Source organism: Rhinopithecus roxellana, chromosome 11, assembly GCF_007565055.1.
Source record: "Rhinopithecus roxellana isolate Shanxi Qingling chromosome 11, ASM756505v1, whole genome shotgun sequence".
Classification (NCBI taxonomy): domain Eukaryota; kingdom Metazoa; phylum Chordata; class Mammalia; order Primates; family Cercopithecidae; genus Rhinopithecus; species Rhinopithecus roxellana.
This window is the reverse complement of record NC_044559.1, coordinates 3,275,743-3,301,227: the sequence shown is the minus strand read 5'-3', so window position 1 is coordinate 3,301,227 and position 25,485 is coordinate 3,275,743. Positions and strand designations below refer to the sequence as shown.

The 25,485-nt window shown below is 45.0% G+C and overlaps 1 protein-coding gene across 5 annotated transcripts in view; it reads left to right on the top strand.

Moving 5' to 3' along the window:
* WDFY4 (WDFY family member 4) overlaps positions 1–25,485 on the top strand; it is a 300,326-nt gene that overhangs the window by 120,149 nt on the left and 154,692 nt on the right. For 4 of the 5 annotated variants that reach the window (XM_030940063.1, XM_030940062.1, XM_010382862.2 and 1 more), the window contains 12 exons: positions 494–655; positions 1,228–1,319; positions 3,081–3,180; positions 5,689–5,894; positions 6,696–6,865; positions 9,134–9,259; positions 12,727–12,891; positions 16,058–16,261; positions 16,886–17,000; positions 18,223–18,380; positions 22,520–22,758; positions 24,673–24,791. In XM_030940063.1, the coding sequence (XP_030795923.1) occupies positions 494–655; positions 1,228–1,319; positions 3,081–3,180; positions 5,689–5,894; positions 6,696–6,865; positions 9,134–9,259; positions 12,727–12,891; positions 16,058–16,261; positions 16,886–17,000; positions 18,223–18,380; positions 22,520–22,758; positions 24,673–24,791 (1,856 nt within the window). Of the gene's footprint in view, positions 1–493; positions 656–1,227; positions 1,320–3,080; positions 3,185–5,688; positions 5,895–6,695; positions 6,866–9,133; positions 9,260–12,726; positions 12,892–16,057; positions 16,262–16,885; positions 17,001–18,222; positions 18,381–22,519; positions 22,759–24,672; positions 24,792–25,485 lie in introns of those variants that run through there. The other variant, XM_030940065.1, reaches the window with a different exon arrangement.

Sequence of the window (25,485 nt, the reverse complement as noted above, 5' to 3'; positions counted from 1 at the left end):
TCTGAGGGAGGGGGTATGGATAGGTGGATTCTTTCTTTTTCTGCTTTGACTTTCAGTGGTGTGTCTCTCCACTTTGTGGTTTGGGGCAGGCAGGAAGATCACACATCCAGACAAGCTAGTGAAGGGCCCTGCACTCCTGGCTGATGGGAAGTACTCCCCGGTCACATGAGTGTCTGCTGTCTTTGTTCTGAATTTCTGAGGCCAGCACTAGTTTTCCCTGGGGCTCAGAATTTAAAAGTCAATAATTGGGATTTGTCTTTGAAGGTGGTTTCCGGGGGGCAAAGGGGACAGGCAGTGCGCACGCGAGTGACTCTGGCACTTGGCAGACACATATTCGATGGGTGTCTGACGGCATCTTGACAAATTGCCCAGAGAGCATTGGAGTTAAGGGGCCATGGAACAAGCCTGGCTTAAAAAACATTTTTAGCAGAAACACAGCAAATTTGGTTCATTCCAGTAAAAGCTTTTACTGTCTCTCTCCTGTACTCACCAGGGAAGGACCCAGGAATGCTGAAGCTGCCCACCAGGCACAGCTTATACCCAAGCTTGTCTTCCTATTCAATGAACCAAGCCTCATCCCCTCCAAGATCCCCACCATCATTGGCATCCTGGCCTGTCAGCTAAGGGGCCACTTCAGCACCCAGGACTTGCTCAGGTACCACACCAAGCTGCCCGGGGGAAGAGCAGGGCCCCGGGGCTGTTTAAAAAGGGAGGACAGGCACCAGCTCTCTCCCCATTGTGCTCAACCTTGCATCACTTGGAACCTTCTAGGAATTTTTGTTCAGGGCTGAGAGTTGGGGAGAGGATGGTTTGCTAAAGTCAGGATGGGACAGGCTGGTTTCCCCAGAAGGGCTGTGTGTTTACTGTCCCTACTTCTCAGACTCCCCCACTGCAGCCAAATATTCAGGAATTTCCATAAGCACTGCCATCCTTGCCTGCCAATGACCCAAATGCCTGGCTCCTGCAGACTCCTGAAGGGCAGTCCCAGCCACCAGTGTGTTTTCCCTTCTCTTTCCTTGTCACTATCTGGTTGATCTGGCAGAGCCAGAGTTAGCATCTCTGGTGAATCCTGACTGATTGTAGAAGTCTCTGGAAATACACAGCATGCCATGATGATTTCTCACTTGCAGCTGCATGTGGGTGGGTCTGGGTGAAAACACTGGCATGTACTCAGCGGACTCAGGTGAGCCTGCCTGTGAGCCTGTCCTTCTCTCCCTGTGTGTAAAGGATTGGGCTGTTCGTTGTGTATACCCTCAAGCCTTCGTCAGTGAATGAAAGGCAGATCTGCGTGGACGGAGCCCTGGACCCTTCCCTGCCTGGTGAGAAGACCTTTGCCAGTTCGAAGGCAGTAGAACGGCCCTCATGGAATCCCTGAGAGGCCCACATTGTGCAGAGGGAGGGGTTGAGCAAGGAAGGGGAAGGCATCCACAGCCTGGCCGTGGTTCCCAAGCAGTGGCGTGTGAAGCTGTCATTTTATGATGAGAGTCAGAAATGAAATAAAATTATAGATTCCTGCTTTGAAATGTGGGACTGGTGTTCTAGGCCTCCAGAATAAAATCAGTTCCCTGTAGACCAGCATGTGGGATCCAGGATCCTGCCTCACTTCCTAGTTGAACCCCCACTAACCCTTACTTTCCTGATGAGCCCCAACTCCAGTACTGAAGCATTTGCAGGCCCCCCAGGTGATGGCCTGCCCTCTGTCGGTGCTTGGCACGTGCTCTTCACTCGAGGGAAATGCCACCCCTCCCCCACTAGCCTAGCTGTCCCCAGACTCACCAAACAAGATTAAGTCACTTTCTCTGTGTTTCCAAAGCCCCTTGGGGTTACCCTAGTGGACAGATTTGTAATTTGTTTATGTGAGTCTCCCTTTTCACCTAGCCAGGTGCAGAACTGCAGCTGTGTCTTGTTCAACTTGTTCCCTCTGCTAGGGCAGTGCAATGGCAACAATCATGACCACTTTGTCCTGGGCCCTGCAGCTCTGCACTGTCCAAGATGACAGCCCCTAAGTCACATATAGCCTTTTAAATTCAAATTTTAATGAATTAAAATTAAATGCAATTAAAGACTTAATTCCTCACTCACTGTAGCCACATTCTAACTGCTCACTAGCTACCTGAGGCTAGTGGCTACTCTGTTGGACAAGGTAGATATAAAACAGTTTCATCATCACAGAAGAGTCTCCTGAATAGCATTATTTAATCTAGATAAATTATTATCTCTTATCCTTAGATCAAGCCGCAAGAAATTATTATTCCCATTTTGCAGACTAAGAAACTTAGGTTCAATGAGATTAGGAGCTAATTGAAGATGGGGCCAAAATCTAAATAGAGAGAAATATGACTCCATTTCTCCAAGCTGCCTCATCAATTCTATTTCTGCAGCATGGGGTGTGTGCCCTGCACTGGTTGTGAAATTACTGGCAACTGAGGGAATGAACAAATGGATAATGGGCCAAGAGTGAACTTATATAGTCAACCTTCCTTCTCATATGGACTGCATTCTGAAACTTTTACCTAACCAACATATTAAAACATTGATAGTATGTCCTTTCAGGCTTTAATGACTCTTCAGAAGTAAAGTTTCTTCTTCCCCTTGCTCCGTATACCTCTGCTATGATTTGAGTTCTGTTTTTATTGTAGCATAGACATCCAAAAGCCTAGCCTGGGAGCAAGTTGAAAGCAGGAACAAAGAGAACAAAGACCATGGTCTTCAGCACTCCGTTCCTGATTACTTGCATGATATCAGTGCATAGTAGGTGATTATTAAACGCTGCAGCCTATGATAATTTAAAAAATTCTTCTACTGAAAGGTATATTTTCCCTTATTATTTTTAGGACTTTTGTTTTTTGGAGGACGTGCAGCATTACAGACATCTCTAATTAAAGAAAACTTTAGTAACATTTTCTGAAATTCTTTTTAAGCATTGTGTGGAGGCTAGAATAAAATGCCAAAATTTTGAGTCCCAGCCATGCCACAATTCCTGGGTGAAATAAGCATTTGGTGAATAATGATTGCTTACTGCAGCAAATATTATGTCTCTTTACATCCGTTTTCTCTCAAATCTGAATTCCTTTTTGTAGCTGGAAGCCAAACATCTGGAAAGACAATCTGGCTCAGAAACCAGTTGCTGGAAATGCTGCTCAGTGTAATATCTTCCCCCCAACTTCATCTGTCCTCTGAGTAAGTAGCTCCAGAAAGAGCAATTTGGCAGGAGGTTGCCTCATAGAGGGTGTGGCATTAAACCTTTTCTTAATGAAAAGTTTAGCATCTCTGAGTCTGTTTTCTGCAATGTGTTTCCTGCACTATTCAGAAAGAAGATTATATTCTCTCTACCCAATGAACCAGACCTTGTCCTAAGATATTCTGATGCAAATGTTAAGTGGACATGAGTAACTAGAAACAGATTTGGTATAATTACAATAAACTCCTTTTGTCACCATTGCTATAGTGTAATTGTTATTGTTTTGGCAGTTGTGACAATTACTGATTTTGATGTCCTGTACTTGGCAGACAATAGAGTGAAGAACTCGTGAGCCTAAATAACATCTATTGAGGAAAAGTCTTGCCAAATTCTTCTGCTATTTACTGTTAGTGAGTTTGTTATTTTTCCAAGTTGGAAAAAGAAGTATCTACCTTCAATTAACTTCTAAAATCATGTGTAATCATAAGCTGATTCCATTAACTCTCCCCACTGCCTGCCTGCTTTACCTCCAACCTTGTAGTCATTCATTTGACACCTAATTTGTTGAGCGTCTACTGCATGCCAGACACTGTTCCAAGGATGCAGTGCTGAGCAAATCAGCCCGGATCCTTGCTCAGCCTAGTGTGTATGTGCATCTGGGGTTGGGAGTAAGGAGTTACCCCTCAGTAAAGCAGCTTTATAAATAATGTTTAATAATTTACCAGCCTACAAGTCTTTTCTTTCTTAGAATCAAAACACAGTAGAACTGGAAGATGCCTTGGAAATGAGATAGTCCAGCCTCTTTCTTTTCCATCTTTTTGAAAGGGAATGTAGTGCAGTGCCTAACAGTTGGGCTCTGGCGTCTGTACCTTCTGGGTTCGAATCCCAGCCCTGTCCCCAGGGACCCAGGGGAGGCTACTTAAGCTCTGTATGCCTCTCTCTACTCATCTGCATGACAATAAAAATTGTATTTTATGTTGGTGAAAATGTAATTGTGTTTTTTTCATTACTTTTAATGCCAAAAACCACCAATATGTTTGCATTGACCTAATACAGTGAGGATGAAATGAATTAATATATGGATAATCCTGAGAATGGTGCCTGGAATACTGTAAATTCTCTGTAAACTAACTGCTATTATTGCCATCTCCTTCATCATCACCATCACCATCATCACCATCACCACTACCATCATCACCATCATCACCACAACATTAATCACCACCACCATCAACATCATCACCACCATCATCAACATCAGCACCACCATCATCATCATCACTGTCAGCACCACCACCATCAACATCATCACCACCATCATCAACGTTATCGCTGTCACCACCACTACCACCATCATCACCACCACCACCATCAACATCATCACCATCACCACCACCACCATCATCACCACCATCACCACATTAATCACTATCACCACCACCATCAACATCATCACCACCATCATCATCACCACCACCATCATCAACATCATCACTGTCACCACCACCACCATCAACATCATCACCACCATCATCAACATTATCACTGTCACCACCACCATCATCATCACCACCACTATCAACATCATCACCATCACCACCACCATTACCACCGCCACCACCATCACCACAACATTAATCACCATTACCACCACCACCATCAACATCATCACCAAAATAATCATCATAATCACTGAGGAAAATGATCAGAGCACATCAAGAGCTCTGCCAAAGTCATCCAGTTGCTAAACATCAGAGGCAGGGCTAGAAAAGAGGACAGTCTCTTCTCTTCACTCCTAGTCCAGTGCTCATTTCAGTGGATACCAGCCAGATTCTCACTATGCCTAATGTGTCAGCTGAGAACACAGGTGGAGCCTTCACTGGCTCCCAGAAATCTGGGTCCTTCGCTGAGCCCATTGTCTTTGCTGGATTGGCCACCCATCTCCCTGCCCTCCTGTTTCATCCAGTTCCCATCAGCAGGTCTGTATTCTCTAGACTCATCATTTTTGAAAGTGACAGTTAATCATGGGATTTTTTTTGTGCTAAAACTGATAAAAAATGCACAAATATTGGACTATTCCATTTAGATAAATTTTGACCAGTGTGTCTAAAAAGGGAGATGAATATTCATTATGTGTTTTATGTGACTACATTGATGGTAATTAAATTAGATGGGTGGCTAGTCATCTACTGTGTAAGTATGAATAGTAGTTATGTAGGGCTATTAAGGGGCATGCACATTTTTGCATATATTAATACAGTTTCCAATTGCTTCAAAATGCTGTGGCCAACTTACACTGCAACCATTAATAGACAAATGCTTCACTTGCACAACAATCTTGCCAGCATTTCATTTTACCATTCTTTTTAAATGCATTAAATAATATGTGATGTTAACCTTAACTTGCCTCTCCTTGGTGACTTGGAAGGCTGGACATTTCATATTTTCTGGACATGTCACTCGCTCATGGACTGAGAGATCATTGATTGCATTTATTAATCCCCCAGGTCAAAGGAAGAGATGTTTCTGAAACTGGGGCCCGACTGGTTCCTGCTGCTTCTGCAGGGCCACCTGCATGCCAGCACCACTGTGCTGGCATTGAAGCTGCTGCTGCACTTTCTGGCAAGCCCCTCCCTCCGCACACGGTTTAGAGATGGCCTGTGTGCAGGATCCTGGGTAGAACACAGCACTGAGGGCGTGGACATTGTAATGGGTGAGCACGTGGCTGTCGCCAGGAAGTGGGGCACCACCTAGTCCTGGGATGTGTATGAGGACCAAGCCAGGCCCCTTCTTATTTGAGACCATCACAGCTCTGTGCAGCAGGATCACCTTGAGCCCTGACTCCAAGGCCTACATCCAAATGAGCCCAGTCCCACTGACATCCTTTGCAGGATCCACCACAGCCTCACTGCACAGACACTGGAGGCTGCCTTCATTCCTCCCACCTGCTTAGCCCTGTTCTCCTGGGCACTGTATACTTTACTTCCTCTTCCTGAGGGGATGCCTCTTCTTTTGATGTGGATTCATCCTCAGATCTCAGTTCAAATGCCACTTCCTCCGGGAGATGAGGGGTCTCCCTGAATTGGGCACCTCTGTTACATGATCTCTGCCCTTATTATTTTTCTCTATAGTGCTTAACAAAATTCATAAGTATTTGAGTATTTAATTGCTTAATGTCTGTCCCTGTCACTACAATGCAAGCTTCATGAGTGCCTGGAATTCTGTATATTTGGTTGAAACCCTACACCCTTGTTGCCTAATTCAAAGCTGCCCTGTTGCCTCCTGCATGGTGGGCAGCAAGTATGTTTTTGAGTGAGTGAATGAGCATGTCAGGAACAGGGAAGGGAATTACTGTTGAACGCTTTCTTGCTCACATCTGTGTGTGAATATATTTTATCATCCATCATTTCTATGGGATGGGTGGGTGGCCAGGTGTTCCCTTGTGTGTCCAGGCCCCACCTTGACCAGCAGCTGTTCTCAGCTGACTTTTGTGCCCCCTTTGCCTGATTAATAGACAACCTGAAGAGCCACTCGCCACTGCCTGAGCAGAGCCCGTGCCTGCTTCCTGGGTTCCGTGTCCTGAATGACTTTCTGGCCCACCACGTCCACATTCCAGAGGTCTACCTCATCGTGTCCACCTTCTTCTTGCAGACACCACTCACAGAGCTGACGGACGGGCCCAAAGTAGGTGTTCAGAGCACCCACGGAGTGACACACTTGGTTTTCTGATTCCACATGACTAAGGCCGGTCGCCAAGACCCTCTGCACTTACCTCCCTCTGCTTCTTCCAGCTCAGATGGGGTGCTGGCCTGCTTCCCTCCCTAGTAGCCCATACCCTTGGACAGCCCTTCAAATGCTCTCCTTCCAGGCCCTTGACTTCCTCGGCCTCTGCTCCCATCCTTCCTCCTAGCAAGTCTCTGATTTGGATCAGTTCTATTTTAAAACCTTCCTTTTGGGCACAGCTAGGGGAATGACATGATGCTGGGGTGGCCCTGCCCCAGCACCCCAGCCCCTCATCCTCAACCACCCGCTTAGGTCATCACCTTCTTGCCCCTGTTGCTAGGACAGGGAGACTTTTCAAGGCTGGTCATGGATTCCTTCAGCTTCTTCCTTGGGTGACCTCACCCCATAGTTATCCTTCCTTCCTTCCTTCCTTCCTTCCTTCCTTCCTTTTTTTTCTTTTCTTTTCTTTTTTTTTTTTTTTTTTTTGAGACAGAGTCTCACTGTGTCACCCTGGGAAAGTGCAGTGGTGTGATCTTGGTTCACTGCAAACTCTGCCTTCTGGAGTCAAGTGATTCTCTTGCCTCACCCTCCCAAGTAGCTGGGATTACAGGCGCCCACCACCTTGCCTGGTAAATTTTTGTGTTTTTAGTAGAGATGCAGTTTTGCCAAGTTGGCCAGGCTGGTCTCAAACTCCTGACCTCAGGTGATCCACCCACCTTGGCCTCCCAAGAGCTGGGATTACAGGTGTGAGCCACTGCACCTGGCCCCCTTTCTTCCTTTTGTATTTTCAGTTTTTCCTTTTCTATCAACCCATTCCTCATAAGCCATAATTATGTTCAGCTGCATCCCACCTAAAACCAGAGGCTGCCCCTTGATAACACTCCTGACCAACTGCTGCCTATTGGTCACTTTCCTATCCTTCCTTGGCTACATTTCTCCAAAGAGGACTCTGTACTCACTGTATGCACCTTCTCCCTTGCACTAAATTCAGGTGACTTTCACACCTGCAGCATCAGGGTCAGACTTCATAGCTGGCACCAAGCTCCCTCATCTCTGCCTGATGTATCTTTCCAACCCAGCTGCAATTCACCTGCCCTCAGCTGTGACTCTCCTAAATCATCTCCAGTAAGACCAGCTGCTCTGCGCTCACCCGCACTGCTGCCCTTACTCACTCCTCTTTCCCACCATCGTCTACCTGGGGGGAGCGTCCTCCCTTAGCACTCAGCTTGGATGCTACTTCCTACTTAGACCCCCAGAGAGAGGAGACCATTTCCTCCTTTGTGCCTCAGTGTAGTTTACCCCATATGGATGGCACCAACACAAATGTGTGCCTGCCTTCTTAGAAACTGAGCCCCTGAAGAATGGGCCCACCTTTCACTTAACTTCCTGGAACCTGACAAATAGCCAACTTGGAAACTGTTTCTTGGTCTTAATCGAGTTGAGTTAAACTGAACTGAATTGAAATACGGGAGGGGCGTGGCTTTGCAAACAGCAGGTTAAAAAATCTACCCCTTTTGAATATCTTTATAGTTGACAAATCTAAATCTTGACATATGCTAATGGCATTGTAGATTACACTTCAAAATAAAGTTTTTAATATGCTTTACTAAGGTCATTGAGACCCTGAGTTTTTATTTCCCTAGCATATCTCAGGAAACAGATGTCTGCTAAGTGTTGGAACCTGTGATAGATGTTTTACATATTTTATTTTGCTTGCTATTTAAACAATCCCATGGGGTAGATAATGTAATTCTCATTTCACAGAGAAGGAAACTGAACTGCCAAGAAGCTCAATAGCTTGCCTGAGCTCAGCTATTAAAAAGTCCGAGTCAGGCCATCCTGATTCTAAACCCTGGGTTTAGAATCTCTCTAAACCTCTACATGCCGAAGTTTCCCCTGAAACCTTTGAATTCTTTGTACATCTTATATAATCTAATTTATAAAAGTGAATTAAAGTTGATTAACATATTGACTTATGATGTCAGACCAAAATAACTGAACTAGATGCCACTCTCTAGGGGGTCTTCAGCACCTTCTTAGAGGTGCTTTTTCCCTTATGCACCATCTAGTGGGGTGAAATTATTCCTATGGATCAACCACCTAGGCTGCTACCATGCTCTGTTGCTTTTCCCACTGGGTACCCCCCTGGAAACATGTGAACTGGCTGCAAAGCTGGTTCTTTTGGTGAGTAGCAGTAGGTCTGCTTACAGCCCCTGCCTCCTCTTCCAGGACAGCCTTGATGCCATGCTTCAGTGGCTCCTGCAGAGGCACCACCAGGAAGAAGTCCTCCAGGCTGGGCTGTGCACAGAAGGTGCCTTGCTGCTCCTGGAAATGCTGAAAGCCACCATGAGCCAGGTGAGATCCATTCCCCACATGCTGCCCCAAGGAGGTTCTGATGGGAAGGCCAGTTTGGAAGGGTCACCTTGACTTTTCTCCTAGCATCTTCCCACTAATGCCAGTAATTAGCTAGATCCTGTAGAAGAGATGAGGTAGGTTCCTAGAGGTGACTCGGGCACAACTGGAAACCCAGCCTATAGGTCTCTGAGCTTCAGGTGCTCTTGCAGGTGATACCTGTTTATCATTTGTTTAAGCATTGGGTTTCTTCACTGGGAGATTTGTTGCTTTCAGTCAAAGGGACCATTTCTTAGGAGGAGGAGGGCCTCTCCTCTCAGTGAGTCCATCTCCTTGCTCATGAGTGACCTGGGGAAGGGACCTGACTTAGAGAAGGCAGATGGCCGCCAGCTGCAGGCAGGGCATGGAGAGGCTTCTGGAGTGAGAAGCCTTTAATTTGAGCCTTCAAGGTCCAGTAGAGGTGGGTGGTGAGCAGAAGAGTTATTGTAGACATGGGGTAGAGGCCATGTGACTTGTGAACAGGAATAATTAATGGTGAGTCAGGTCAGGAAGGGTTTCCAGAAGAGGCTGAAAAATTCTGACCTCATCCTGTAGGCACCAAAGGCAATTGGAGGCTGAATTGTATGGGGAAACTTACTGCTTTTGTAAAATGATACATGATTACCTTTAACATTTAAACAAAAGGGAAAAACAGAAAGTAAACAACACCCACCTGACATACATCCACCCAAAAATGAGCACTGTGAATGTGGTGGAATCTTTCCAGACGCTTCTCCAAGATTCAACCATATCCTCACAGAGGATGAGACCACATGCAACCCTTTTGCTTTTTTCCTCAGTATTTGTGGATCTCTTCTCATGCAAATAAAATTAAAAAAACATGGAGATCATTTGTATTTGTAATATAAATTTATGTTGTTTTACAGAGTGTTGTCTGTAATGAACTTGCTTAAACAAATATCTTTCTATCTTGATGACCTCCTTAGTGTGTATTCTGGGATGTGGTATAGCAGGTCAAAATGTGCCTTCATGCATTTTCTTTTGGATGTGCTTCTCAGAAAGATTGAATTAGTCATTATGCACACACATCCCACCAGTGAATATCTAATTCATCTTGTACAGAAGGGCTCAGCCCCATCCTCACAGCCTCAACATCATGGCCAAACTGATGATAGCTTCATAGTTGAGTTCTTTTGCATTTATTATTAGTGAGGTTGAAACCATTTTTCATATGTTTATTAGTTATCTTTATTTATTTTCCTCTCTCTCTATTTTGCTGTCAATTGCCTGATTATATCTTTTGCCAGTTTTTCTGGGTGTGTGGGATTATGCTGAGAAAGTAGAGATCCCACTTTTTGCCCTTTTTGAAACAAGTTTTCTTTTTCTTTTCTGAGACAGGGTGTTGCTCTGTTGCCTAGGCTGGAGTGCAGTGGTGTGATTCCAGCTTACTGTAGCCTCCGCTTCTCAGGCTCGAATGATCCTCCCACTTCAGCCACCCAAGTAGCTGACACCACAGGCGTGCACCGCCATGCCCAGCTAATTTTTCTATTTTTGTAGAGACGGGATTTCATCATTTTGGCCAGGCTCAGAAGTGTTTTTATTGCTATTATTAGATACTCTTTTAGTATACAGTTCGATCATCCTATGCTTTTTTTTCTTGTAGCCAGTTTCCTATGAATTACATCAAAAGATTTCTTTGCATTCTTGCGAAGACCTCATTTAGTCACTCTGTCTTTATTCTGTTTATATTTTCTTTCTTTCCTTTTTTTTTTTTTTTTTTTTTTTTTTTGACGGAGTCTCGCTCTGTCGCTCTGACTGGAGTGCAGTGGCACTATCTTGGCTCACTGCAACCTCTGCCTCCTGGGTTCAAACGATTCTCCTGCGTCAGCCTCCTGAGTAGCTGGGATTACAGGCGCACACCACCACCATGCCTGGCTAATTTTTGTATTTTTAGTAGAGATGAGGTTTCACCCTGTTGGTCAGGCTGGTCTCGAACTCCTAACCTCGTGATCCACCCACCTCAGCCTCCCAAAGTGCTGGGATTACAGGCGTGAACCACCATGCCCAGCCTCTGTTTGTATTTTCTTTATGATTTCATGCATCCTTATAAATGATATTAGCCTGCAGTTTACTTTTTGTTATATATTTTTCAGGTTTTGACATCAGTATTATGCTAATATTATATGAAAAAACTTCTTTCTTTGTATTCAGCGAGATGTTAAATCCATGATTTTTGTATTATTTTAATTGTTCCTATGAAATTGCCTGGACCTAAATTTGTCCCATTATTATTGGCTTGTTTAGGCTTTTAAATGTCTTCTTGACCTAGTTTAGTTAATTGATATTTTAAAATAATTTCCCATTCATTTAATTTGCACAAATGGTCTCCTTTAACTCGTGTCATTTTCTCTGTGATTCTTTCTCCCTTCGTATTCTCAGTTTGTGTCCTGCTCTCTCCTTCTCGGCCTCTCTTGTGACTTAGGAGTTGAAGGCTTGTGGACTTAAATAAATAACCAGCTCTTGGGTACATTTATCAGTCTCCTGATTTTATTTCTGTCAATTTCTAAGATTTTGATTTTGGCATCTTCATTTTTGTTATGTTCTGGAATTTCAGTGATTGCAATTTTAAAGAGCTCTTTGATTCACATTTGTTAATGTCCATGTGGTGGAGATTTTTGGGTTGTAAACTTTTGTTCTCTATTTCTAGTTATGTTTTTGCCCTGCTGAGATCATGTGATCTGTATATTTTTCATCTTTGAGAATTTTATTCATGATTTTATTGTAGGCCTAATGAGCAATTAATTTAGGAGTGTCTGAAAAGATGTATATTTTCTGTATGAAGCATAAGGAATCTGTTACCTATTTAATCAAGTAATGTTATTCAAAATAAAGCAAACAAAAGGAATCACATGCAAGCATTTAAAACAAAGAAAATATGTAATATGCTGAGAGAAGTAAAGATATAAGACCAAACACGTACATCTTAACAGCAAACATAAAAAGGTTAAATTTCTGTATTAAAGATGTGAATTTTAGACTTGGTGAAAAACAAGACTCAGCCTTCTAGGATCTAACATGTATGTATATACAACAATAACAAAGTTACTTAGTGAATTTGATACAATCAAGATCTGTGTCAGGAAAGCATCATCTACCCAATACAGTAGACAAGTATCAAAAATAAAACGCAGGGACTTAAAAGATAAGAGAAAAAGGCTAGAGGTAAACATAGAACCTACTTCAGAGGGTTGTTGCGGGCTGAGAAGAGGCATATGTATGAAGCCCTTACAACACCTGCACATATTAAACCCTTCCTCAATTGATGTTAGTGTCTAGTGCTGATCTGAAGTTTTAATGTATCTTGTTGAAAGTCTCAGGAAGGAGTCTTCTCCCTAGACCTCAGCTCCTCTGGTTGGGGAGGCAGCCCCCATCATGCTGCCCTGCACCACCTCTCACCAAGTGTGCCTCAGCCCCTGGCAGGTTCTGAGGATGGCGCCTGGGCACAGACGTTCCCAACCAGCGTGCTGCAGTTCCTCAGCCTCGTGCACCGCACCTACCCCCAGGACCCGGCGTGGCGAGCCCCGGAGTTCCTCCAGACCTTGGCCATAGCCACCTTCCCCCTGGGAGCCCAAAAGGTAGGACATGTTGCTGCCCTACCCAGAGAGAGCAGGTGTAAGCGTCATCATCCTTCAAGGGCAAAGGGCAAAATCCCTCCCTACCCCCCTAAAATTAAAATACATTTTAAGGCAACTTGAGGGGAACGTTGAATAAGCAGCTTGGGTAATCTTCCTTTTTTGGGTGAGATACACCTCGAGGTCATTTTCAGCTCTGAGATTCAATACTTTATTTGAGCTGTTAAGAATCTCAGTAACAAGAAGTCTAATGGCAGATAAAGTCCATTCTCTGTGGCATACACAGGCACTGACAAGGGGAGACAGTGACTCCCATTCCAGGAAGCCTGCTACTGTGCACCATAGTGGAGAGGGCAGTCCTGGGAGGGCATCCTGCAAGAACTTTTGCTCTTGGGACCCTCGTCCCACTTGCAGTCCCCTGGGCCATGACTTGTGTGCCCTTCTAGGCAGTGGGTTTGCAGAGGCCCAACTTAGAGCCAGGCAAGTCAAGGGGAGGGCAGAGCCTGATTTAAGGATGAAGTCTTGAGTCTTATGCTCTGGTGGTTAGAGAAGGGGCTATGGGAAGACGTGTGAGTTTGAGGCCTCCAGCTAGGCCCAGCAGGTCAAGGGTTGGCTGGGTCAGGGCCATGTGGGACTCAGGTAAGCTAAGAGCTCCTGGGAGCTGAGAGGCGAGAAGCAGGTGAAGACTAAAGAAGAAGGTCAGGTATGGAAGAAGGAAGGGCAGTAATCCACACAACCACCTCCAGTCTGGTGGATTAGGAAGTGGAGACCCAGTGAGGGCAAGCAAGCTAACTGTGTCTTCCTGCAAGTTGCCAACTGTAGCTAAAGGAGCATATTTGAAAGGTGAACAATGCTACATAGGGGGGTTTATAATCCATGCCAAGTGCAATGCTGGGCCTGGAGTGGTTGCTCCATAAACATTTGCTAAATGCCCAAATGAGCAACATGCTCTCCTAGCTAACCTTTTCCAGAAGGATACCCATGGCGACAGCCTCCATCTCCTGAAACCGGTGCTTTAGAGAACCTGAACTGCCACCTGATGAAGGTGGTGTCTGAGAGGGGAAGCTGAGATTCAGAGAGGCAAAGAGGTGCTCACCAGTTTCCTCCAGGCTTACTGAGGGTCACAAAACCCATCTCCCAGATTGATTGCAAGAGTGAAATGTACTGAACTTCATGTGATTAACAAGTGACAGAGCCAGGGTTTAAATCTCACTCTTACCCTAAAGCCTTATCCTTTTCACTACAGTTTAAAATAAAATAAAATAAAATAAAATAAAATTAAATTACAGTCAAATTAAAATAAAAACAAATAAACTTTAAAAGTAATTGGTTTTAATAAAAAGACTAAATATAAAGACCAGAAGTTTCATAAAAAGATAACATAGGCCAGGCGCGGTGGCTCAAGCCTGTAATCCCAGCACTTTGGGAGGCCGAGATGGGCGGATCACGAGGTCAGGAGATCGAGACCATCCTGGCTAACACGGTGAAACCCCGTCTCTACTAAAAATACAAAAACTAGCCGGGCGAGGTGGCGGGCGCCTGTAGTCCCAGCTACTCGGGAGGCTGAGGCAGGAGAATGGCGTAAACCCGGGAGGCGGAGCTTGCAGTGAGCTGAGATCTGGCCACTGCACTCCAGTCCGGGTGACAGAGCGAGACTCCGCCTCAAAAAAAAAAAAAAAAAAAAGATAACATAAATTTGAAATAGTTTTATGAGTTCATATCAAGTAACTTACTAAAAAGTAAGATAAAAAACAAAGCAAACAGTAGTGAAGGAATGCAGCGCTGGTTGTAGGGGAGAGGCGGGATAGGACCCGCAGCCAGAGGTGCAGGCAGCCTGGCCAGGGAGGGAGCAAGGGCAAGCCTACAGGCTGCCCCTTGACACTTCCCTGGGCGGGTTTTCTGCAGGGGTCCAGAGGCCTAACATTCTCTACGCAGATACCCAGCTCAGCCCCCATGCCCAAGGGTCAGGCTTGCCATCTGCTGAGTTGGGGTTCCAGCTGAGTGCCCCCACCAGCAGCCCAGGTGCACACTCTGACCCAGGGCTCCTGCTCCCCATGGTCAGCAGTTCCTGCCCAGGGGAGGGTCTGGCCCAGAGTCACATCCCCAGCTGACCACAGGTGAGGTCAGGCTTTTGCCTTGGGGCTTCTGGCTCTAATTCCAAGGTGCACCTCCCAGCCATCTTTGCCTTTTGCAGCTCCAAGTCAGCTCTGCCAAGGCTTTTGTTGTATAGAAAACATACCAGACCCTCTTCATGCAGAAGGCTGGCGGCCAAAGGCTTGGATTTGCTGTGAATTTATATGGCATCTTTCCAATCAAGGCCGCACGGAGCTAATTAATGCAGTCACTACCTCCCTAGGTGCCATTAAATTCATTTTATGGCTTAATTAAGAATGGCCGCATTAATTTATGAATGAGCAAAGGGAGGTGCTAACAGATGAATGCACAGGAGAAGTTCATAGGCTGGGAGTCAGGAGTCCCTGGCCGCGTGTCCTTGGGCGTGTCATTCGGCCTCCAGCATCTTTGTGTCCTCCTGGACGTATCTGGGGTAATGACCCCTGTCTCATTGATCTCCCAACAACATTTTATAAATATAAAACAAAAGAGTGGATGCCAAAGCACTTCAGGAATTAGAGGAAAGAACTCTTTGTAGTCCCACTTCTCCACTGTTCTTGCATGGGGAGCCTGTCTGTGGGCATCAGCAGAGACTGGGCAGGAAGTAGAGGTGAGCTCCCCATCACAAGATGGGCACTGACTCTCTCTGTCTACCAGGGGCTGGGCTTTGCCACGTTCATTGTTCTCTCATGCCATTCTCCCAGATCCGGTGTCAGATGGTTTTTATTGTCTCTATTTACCCTATGGGGAGCTGTGGCTTGGAGATGTGAAGCAGCTTGCTCCTGGCACATTCCGGAGTTCATCATGAACTCTGCAGGCCTCTCTGACTCTATGGTTTAGCTTGTTTGCACAACACTTGGCATCTCATGTTCTCAAACTACAGCAGGCCACCTTATGAGCAGCTGGTCCCTGGGCAAATCACTTTCCTTTGCAGAGCCTCAATTTCCATACATGTCACTGGGCATGACAATAATCCTGCCATGCACATGGCACAGGTTGGTGGGAAAGAGCTTGAGGCAGGGCAGGCCACTCATGTTGGGGTTCTCTTGTCTTTGAGGGGGCTGGGACTGAGTCCACCCGGAACACCAGCAGTCCTGAGGCTGCAGCTGAAGGCGACAGCACAGTGGAGGGTTTCCAGGCTCCCACAGAGACACATCCCACCCGGAGGCAGCTAAGGGAGTTCACGCAGCTCCTCTTGAGGGAGCTTCTGCTTGGAGCCTCCAGCCCCAAGCAGTGGCTGCCCCTGGAGGTGCTCTTGGAGGTGGGTTCGAAAAGGTGACGTTGGGCTCTGTGCTGTGGAGGCTGCTGGGATACAGGCACTGCAAGGGCAGGATGCACCCAGGGAGACAGAGGGCCTGGGGGCCACAGCGAGTGAAGGGGAATCTGTGAACCATGGGCCCCAAAAGAGCAACAGGTGATAGAGGAGTGAGCGCAGGGTCCCTAGAAGCAGAGCCAGAGGTAGGAGTTTTGTGTAAGTGAGTTATTGGCCAGTGGGTTGGAGGGGGTGTTCTCAGGAGAAGCGGGGAGAGAGACAGAGGGGCAGGAGGTGAAGCTAGCCCAGAGGTGGTCCCAGCTGGAGCCTGGCCCAACGGGGGTTCTGGGTTGCTCTCTGCCTCCCAGGGCTGGCCCCACCTGCAGCACATGACAGGTGGCCATGGGCTATGGGCTCCCCCGACTTGCCTCCTTACCCTCGGAAATGGGCGTTGCTTCCTGGACGAGGCAGCCTGGTCACAGAGGGTGGTCCCCCAGAGAAGGGGCAATTGTAAGCAGCCCACACTGGTGGCAGATGTGGCCTAAATGCCCCAGCCAGGCTAGGGAGGCGGTGGGCACTGGGTGGACACGATGGCCCTGTGGTTGTTGTCTCAGTCCCGGGCTGTGCTTCCAGGCTTCTCCAGACCATGCCACTAGCCAACAGAAGCGAGACTTCCAGTCCAAGGTCCTGCTTTCTGCTATGGAAATATTCCACATGACAAGTAGAGGTGACACAGCGATGCTCAGAGGTGAGTGGGGCAACTGGTCCTCCCCATTCATGACATGAGGCTGCTGACAGCGGAGGGAAACCAGCATGCTGGCCGGGAGCTGACCCGAGCTGTGGGGTGCTGCCTCCACCTGGCATCAGTCCCTCCAGGCAGCATCAACAATAACTCCCTGGCTCCTGCCTTGGGGGTGGCTCCTGCCTTGGGGCCCAGTGGAGGGGTTCTTGCTACTTTCCATGACACCCTTGTCATGCTGTGCCACTTACAGACAGAAAGCCCTCTTGTCCTCTGAGCAAAAATTGGCTCTCCTATACCCTCAGTAGAAATGCAGCCTCTTCCCATAATGGAAGCCAAGATACCGGAATTTGACCTTCCGTGCTCAGCATTCTGCCTGGGTACAGGATAGGAGCACAGTTGATGTTTCTTAAACAATGAACCTGGATGAAGACGCTGCCATGCCCCTTCAGAGCTTAAAATTGAAGTTTCATTCAAAATACTTGGTTCCAGGACAGCTGTACCTTTTCGACAAGCCTAAACAAAAGCCTTTTCTGTGGTTCCCAAGCCACAGGAATCCCTAGGAACATGAGTTCTCCCCTAGACTTCTCCTTGCCTCCCACTCAGAAGCCCTGACTTCATGATCTTTCTCATGGAGAGACTGGAATGCAGGAGAGTAGTAGGGTGGTGAATTGTGGTTTTGGCAACCCCAGTTCTGGACTTGGCTCTGCCACTGGACAGTCATGCGACTCTAGTCAGGTGTCTGGATCTGTGAGTGAGGACGACAGTTGTGATGAACTCACAGGGTTGTGCTAGGGGTTAGCTAAGATCATCACACACATGGCTGAGCACAGTGCCTGCTGTGTTGGTGAGCATAGACAGATATTGACAGTACGGCTTTATCCTCTGCCCAGTGTAGCAGCAGGGCCCCTGGTCATCATGATGCCTGCTTATTTGTCTCAGGCAGCACATTCTTCCCCGTCCTCCTCCAAAAAGCCACAGGAAGAAATGCTTCCCCTTGCTTGCTTTCTCACCACTTGGTTTATGTCACTGACCAGATTACTCAAGATCTGTTCACTTTGATTAAATGTGTGTGTGTTGGGCACCTCCTCAGTACAAGACTCCATCTTTGGAGCCATGGGGTAAAAACAGAGGTGAATAAGATGCAGTTGGTCACCAGAAGGGGCTTGGAGACTGTCATGGAGAGAAGTCCATTTAGACTCTCACCTCCACCTGTCCCCTCACTCCACAGACGGCAAAGAGCCTCAGCCAAGTGCAGAAACTGCTGCTGCCCCTTCACTTGCCAACATCTCCTGCTTCACCCAGAAGCTGGTGGAGAAGCTGTACAGCGGGATGTTCTCAGCAGACCCCAGGCATATCCTCCTCTTCATCCTGGAGCACATCATGGTGGTAAGAGCTGTTCACTGACCGGGTGTCCATGTGGATCTGAATGATGTGTCCCTCGCTGTTGTCCAGTTGGTCCCACTGGATCTGCCCTCCCTCCCTGGAGTAGAATCTGAGCCAGGTGGGAGGAAGCAGGAGGCCCTTTAGGCCCAGGTAATACCTGGAGACTACTGCAAGTCCCGCAGGGTTCTCACCTCAGGCCACCTGAGCCCAGTCCCAGGGATTGGAAGCCTCAGCACCCTGCACTTGCACCTGAGCTCTGTAAACTCCTAAAACCTGTTGCTTCCCTTTGAGTTTGTATTGGGATTGTTGGTTTGACCTTAATTGTTGTTATTCCTCCTCAACTAAGGAAGGGTCACAAAGGCCTTTGTCTCTGCAAGACCTGTTTTATTTTCTTCCTTAGTACTCACTCTGTCCGTTGTATTTGTGCCTTCCTGCAGTGGAGACAGGCATCTATTTTAACCTTGTCTTCTTATTCTTGCCTGTGCCCTTTTTTCCCCCCAGATAAACAGGTATAACTACATACCTGCCTGTACAAATGCATGCCTGTAGGGCCACTATTGAATGTAGGTGTGTGTATGTGCACGCATATACACACAGAGAAAATTGTACAATCTCAAAATTCTAGCATCGAAAGAGACCGTTTTTTTTAGATCTCAGCCCCATTACAAGCTGGAGACTGCCTGACAAGCCTCCATACAACCTTTGCTCAAACCCTCCCTATGATGGGGAACCCACTAAAGTTCAGGTTGTCCCACCCAGGGGGATGTCTGTGATTCTTGGAAAGAACTTTCTCTTATCAAGCTGGGATCTACCTCCAGCAGCTCCTGCCAGCAGTCCTGGGTATGCTCTCTGCAGCAGAACTAGGAGGACTGCTCTCCTTCCTCTTCATATCTCATAGAGAGTGAAATTGGCTCCCAGCACCCTTCTGACTGCAGAGTCACCCACAGACCCCAGGACTAGGCCTCTGCACAGTTTCTAGAGTCATCTTCACTTGTCTGATGAGCAGGTCCAGGTAAACCTGGAAAGACTTGAATTCAAAGGCTTCTTAAGGAACAACTCCAAGAGAGGAGAAATAGCCCTGCCCTTGTCAGCTCTGTGAGGGTTAAAATCAGATTCCTGGCAAGTTGTGTTATAAATGGAAAGAAGTTGCTGAGCTCCCTATGGCTAAAGCATGGACTCCCAGCTAATATTCCAAACATAGGTGCCAATGGGGGCCATGGTGCCTGCAGGGGGACCGGGCCTGAGGGCTCAGCTCCCCACATATCCACCGGCCTCCTCTCCTGCTGGCTGTCTGTGATGTCTGCCCCTCTTAACCTCAGTTCGAGACCCATCTAAGGAGCAGGAGAGGACCATGATAAAGAAATGAATCCCAAACCCCAACAGGTTTACACAGACCTTCATTTCATGAGTAGAAACATTGCATTACCTGTGAAATTCTAAGGGAGTAGCCTATAACAAATTCATTTTCTATCGGACTGAAAAACTTTGTGCATACTTTTTGTATTATGGATTCTTTTCATGGAAGCCAAACAAATGTTTGGAGATGTATAGACCAGTCCATGCTAAGGCTACAAATCAGGGTCTTCTGCTTCTCCCTCTAAGTTTCTTTTGAACTAAAATCTTCTGGACTCCATCTCCAGTAGATGATATGGTGGTTAAGAGCATGGCTTAAGTGTCCAGTGTATGTTTGATCCTTGCTGAACCACCCAGCCTCTCTGACCCTTAGCCTCTTATCCCTACAGTGGGGTAACTTAGCGTCTATGGTGTTTTTATGACAAACAGGCAGTATGTGCAAATCTATGCAAAATGCTTAGCATAATACCTGGAATACTGTAAGAATTCTATGATAACTATTAATAATGACACATGACTATTTTTTAAATTAGATACTATTAATAGCATGTTCTCATACATTGAATGTCAATCTTGTTACTAGTGTTTCAAAAATCTTGGGTCACCAAATCTATTTTCTGTAATACGACTACAACAAACTTTCAACCTTTTTTAACACAACTTTTCACCCAAATTCTGCATAGCCTTGATTGATCATTTCCCTAAATAAACACCTGAAAGTAGGGGAAACTAGTCCTATTTGAATTTCAGGTCATGTCAATATTTTTTTTAAGAGACAAGGTCCTGCCCTGTCATCCAGGTTGGAGAGCAGTGGCATGATCCTAGTTCTCAAAATCCTGGGCCTCGAAATCCTGGGTTCAAGCAATCCTCCCATCTCAGCCTCCTGAGTAGCTAGGACTATAGACATGTACTACCTTGCCTGGATAAATTTTTTTTTTTTTAACTTTTTGGAAAGATAGGGTCTTACTATGTTGCTGCCCAGGCTGGTCTTGAACACCTGTCCTCAAGAGATCTTCTTATCTTGGCCTCCTAAAGTGCTAGCAGTACAGATGTGAGCCATCATACCCAGCCATGTCACTTTTATTTTTATTTCAAGTTCCAGGGTACATTGCAGAATGTGCAGGTTTGTTACATAGGTAAATGTGTGCCATGGTGGTTTGCTGCACCTATCAACCCATCACCTAGGTATTACGCCCAGCATGAATTAGCTATTTTTCCTAATGCTCTCCCTCTCCCCACCCCACCCACTGACAGGCCCCAGTGTGTGTTGTTCCTCTCCCTGTGTCCATGTTTTCTCATTGTTCAGCTCACACCTACAAGTAAGAACATGTGGTATTTAGTTTTTTGTTCTTGCGTTAGTTTGCTGAGGATAATGGCTTCCATCTCCATCCATGTCCCTTCTAAGGACATGAGCTCATTTGTTTTTATAGCTCATAGTATCCCATGGTATGTATGTACCATATTTTCTTTATCCAGTCTATCATTGATGGACATTTGGGTTGATTCCATGTCTTTGCTATTGTGAATAGTGCTGCAAGGAACATACATGTGCGTGTATCTTTGTAACATGATAATTTATATTCCCTTGGATATATACCCAGTAATGGAATTGCTGGGTCAAATGGTGTTTCTAGTTCTAGATCTTTAAGGAGTCACCACACTGCCTTCCATGATGGTTGAACAAATTTACACTCCCAACAGCCTAAAAGTGTTCCTATTGCTCTGCAACTTCACCCTATCTGTTGTTTCTTGACTTTTAATAATCGCCATTCTGACTGGCATGAGATAGTATCTCATTGTGGTTTTGATTTGCATTTCTCTAATGATGAGTGATGTTGCATTTTTTTTCATATATTTTTTGGCCACAAGAATGTCTTCTTTGGAGAAGTGTCTGTTCATGTCCTTTGCCCATTTATTAATGGGGTTGTTTGTTTTTTTCTTATAAAATTGTTAATTTCCTTGTAGATTCTGGATTTTAGATCTTTGACAGATGGATAGATTGCAAAAATTTTCTCCCACTCTATAGGTTGCCTGTTTGCTCTGATGATAGTTTATTTTATTGTGCAGAAGCTCTTTAGTTTAACTAGATCTCATTGTGAATTTTTGCTTTTGTTGCAACTGCTTTTGACTTCTTCGTCATGAAATCTTTGCCCGTGCCTATGTCCTGAATGGTGTTGCCTAGATTTTCTTCTAGAAGTTTTATAGTTTTGGGTTTTACATTTAAGTCTTTAATCCATCTTGAGTTAATTTTCATATAAGGTACAAGGAAGGGGTCCAGTTTCAATTTTCTGCATATGTCTAGCCAGTTCTCCCAGCACCATTTATTAAATAGGGAATTCTTTCCCCATTGCTTGTTTTTGTCAGGTTTGTCAAAGATCAGATGGTTGTAGACATGCAGTCTTATTTCTGAGTTCTCTATTCTGTTCTATTGGTCTATGTATCTGTTTTTGTACAGTTCTGTACAAAAGCAGTACACTGGTTACTGCAGCTTTGTAGTATAGTTTGAAGTCAGGTAGCATGATGCCTCCAGCTTTGTTCTTTTTGCTTTGGATTGTCTTGGCTATATGAGCTCTTTTTTGGCTCCATATGAATTTTAAAATCGTTTCTTCTAATTCTGTGAAGCATATCAATGGTAGCTGAATGGGAATAGCATTGAATCTGTAAATTACTTTGGGCAATAAGCCATGTCACTTTTTGATTATATTATTTTTGTAGTAAACTGGATCTGTAACTAAAATTGCAAAGCATTCACAAGTATGTGTATGTGTGTTTTTTTTTTAATGACACAGGTCATTGAGACTGCCTCTTCTCAAAGGGACACTGTCCTCAGCACTTTATACAGCAGTTTAAATAAAGTCATTCTTTATTGCCTATCCAAGCCCCAGCAGTCCCTCTCCGAATGCCTTAGCCTTCTCAGCATCCTGGGCTTTCTGCAGGAGCACTGGGATGTTGTCTTTGCCACCTACAATTCCAACGTCAGCTTCCTCCTGTGTCTCATGCATTGCCTTTTGCTACTCAATGAGAGAAGGTAAGAGCTGTCCACTTGTTTCCTTGCCTGCTGGTGGTCCATGCAGAAAGGAGAGATTTAGAGGGAAGCTTGATTGAGGACTGAAGTCTGTATAAATGATATCATCCTTTTGTTTATCTGGTCTTCCATATTTTGTGAAATGTTTGATAACATGGTAAGTAATCCCCAAACTTGTCCATGTGACAGCAGCTAGAATCATCATGAAATAATAATTTACCCTATTTCTACAATTCTAAGATTGTAAGATACCTTACTGATTTAATTTTTGAGGCAGAAAATGTCAACATTAGATGTACACATCGATTTTATGATGTAGCCAGATTCCAGAAACATTATCATTTAATAATTACAATCGTAGAATGCAAAAATATAATGTATTGTGCAATGCAGGAAGTAATTTTGCTTTCAGGAAAAAAATTACATATGCATGCAATATATGACATAAAATGACATCCATAAAAATGCTAGTTAAAAAGCTATTAAATTAAACTTATTTAAGTCCTTTTCTTGAAGCCCCAAGTTTGGAAATACATCAGATTTCCAAATCTGAATGTAGTTCATGCACACTGACACAGAGAGAGAGACGGAAAGTGAACATACATCCCGTCTCTCTCTCTCTCTCTGTGTCAGCGTGCATGAACCACATTCTCCAGCATCTCAGCATCCTGCTGCCTATGAATATGATGTCTTGTGAATATGATGTCTTATGACTAGAGCTTGAGAGTGTAGAGGGAGAGAGGACTATGGGATGTCACACTTCGCTCTTGTCCTTTTCCTTCATTATAGTCATCCTAACAAAAATTATGTTTGATCACTTGAAAAAAAAAACAGTCCCCCACGTCCTGTAGTGCTGACCACTGAACAGTACAAAACACTAGCATTGACTTCTCATAAAACTCTCTGGGAAGCCTTGGGGAACCCTCCTAGCCCAGAGGAGGCACTTGTGTTTGAATGAAAGAAAAGAATCCATTTTCAGTATGTGGGTTAATTTGGGGAAGTTTTTCTTTTTCTTTCTTTTTCTTTTTCTTTTTCTTTTTTCTCTTCCTGTTTCAGGAGTTAGGCCTCATCCATCCTGGAAGCACAGGTAAAGAGGAGCAGAATGACAACTGAATTATGTGCTTGAGATGATACCTTCCTCAGTTCCCTCTGTTTAGCAAGATTGACTTTATTCTAGAAATTTCAAAAATGGGCATTCTCATACGTCAGGTTATTTTCCTTTCCATGTTTGTCATTTTCAGTTCAATCCATGAACAATTACGGAGTGTCTATTTGGTTTGTGTCATAATGGCCACGTGGACATTAACACATTGGGGACCCCCAGAGCACATGGTTCATGGGAAACCTAATGTATAAACCACTGTGTCCCCACTTAGAACTGGCTACATCATATGTGAGGCCTCCAGCAAAATTAAAATGCGAGGCTTGTGTCCAAAAATACCCAAAATTTCAAGATGATGACAGCAGAGCCCCAAAAAGGGTTCTTCTTAGTGCAGAGCCCTGTGTGATTGCACAGGTTGCACGCCCATGAAGCCAACCCTGGTCCCACTCCAGGCAGGATGAAATCAATGCCAAACAAAGGCAGGGTTTAATGCTTTGGGAATGCACTGAAAGAAATGACTAGTTCTGATGGTGGCGAACCAGGAGCAGGCAGAGGGGGCCCGCTGGCAGCACAGGTGGGATTTCACAGGACTTCTCATAAGGGGAAGGTGTTTCTCCTACTATTCAGAATGCAACTCTAAAATATCTGCTGTGGAATTTCTTATAAAGTATTTGATTTAATTTGATTAGACAAGTTTTTTTCCATATTGATATAGATAATTATTGGAGGATGATTGTTCGTAATAAAGAGCAATGGAATGGTCTCAAGGAAACTGGAGTTTATGGGAATTTAGTGAAAAATCTCTTATCCACTAGTTACCCAGAAGGATTTGGATTGGAGCCCAAGCCTAGAATGTCTACTTATCATCAAGTCTTCCTTTCCCCAAATGAAGACATGAAAGAAAAAAAAGAAGACTTGCCAAGTTTGAGTGATGGTACATTTTATTTGTCATTTTGTGTGTGTATGTGTGTATGTGTGTGTGTGTGTGTGTGTGGGAGAGGGGTGGTGACTAGATAGTGGTACCTGCTAGGGTTGCATTCTTCAGTTTGTCCTTCCCAAAATAAGAAAGCAGATACTATTAAGGACATTTTCAAAAAGCCAGAAGACTTACGAATTCTCAGAGTAATCATGTATTAGTACATAGCAAGGCAAGCTGGTAGAAAGTAACACTGGATTGGTCTTTGTATATTAGAAATGAAATGGAAAGGAATGAATGGATGGATAGGTGAAGAGAAAGCTCTGTGGGACTTGGTTTGACTAGAAGCTTAATCCCAGGATACTCTACTGTAAATTAAAACTGTCATGCCCCATCTTACCTAATTTAGTTCAAGTCATTACCTAGTTGCTGCTCAGCTTCATTCCCTAGTAAATGAGAAGGGATTAAATAAACCCATTACTATCTATAAGACTTTTCGCTTAATGGAGTTTATTCTTGAATTTACTAATCTCAAATCAAGTTAAAGGGATTAGCAGTTATTTTTCTAGCAGCCCGTTCTATGTGTTTGAGAGATTATGCTCTCCCTTGGTCCAGGAAGCAGAAGCTCTGCCACTCCTTCTGCCAGTCTGGTTTGCAGACTGTTCCACTTACCTGGTGATATGTTGTGATACAAGATTGTACACACAACCAG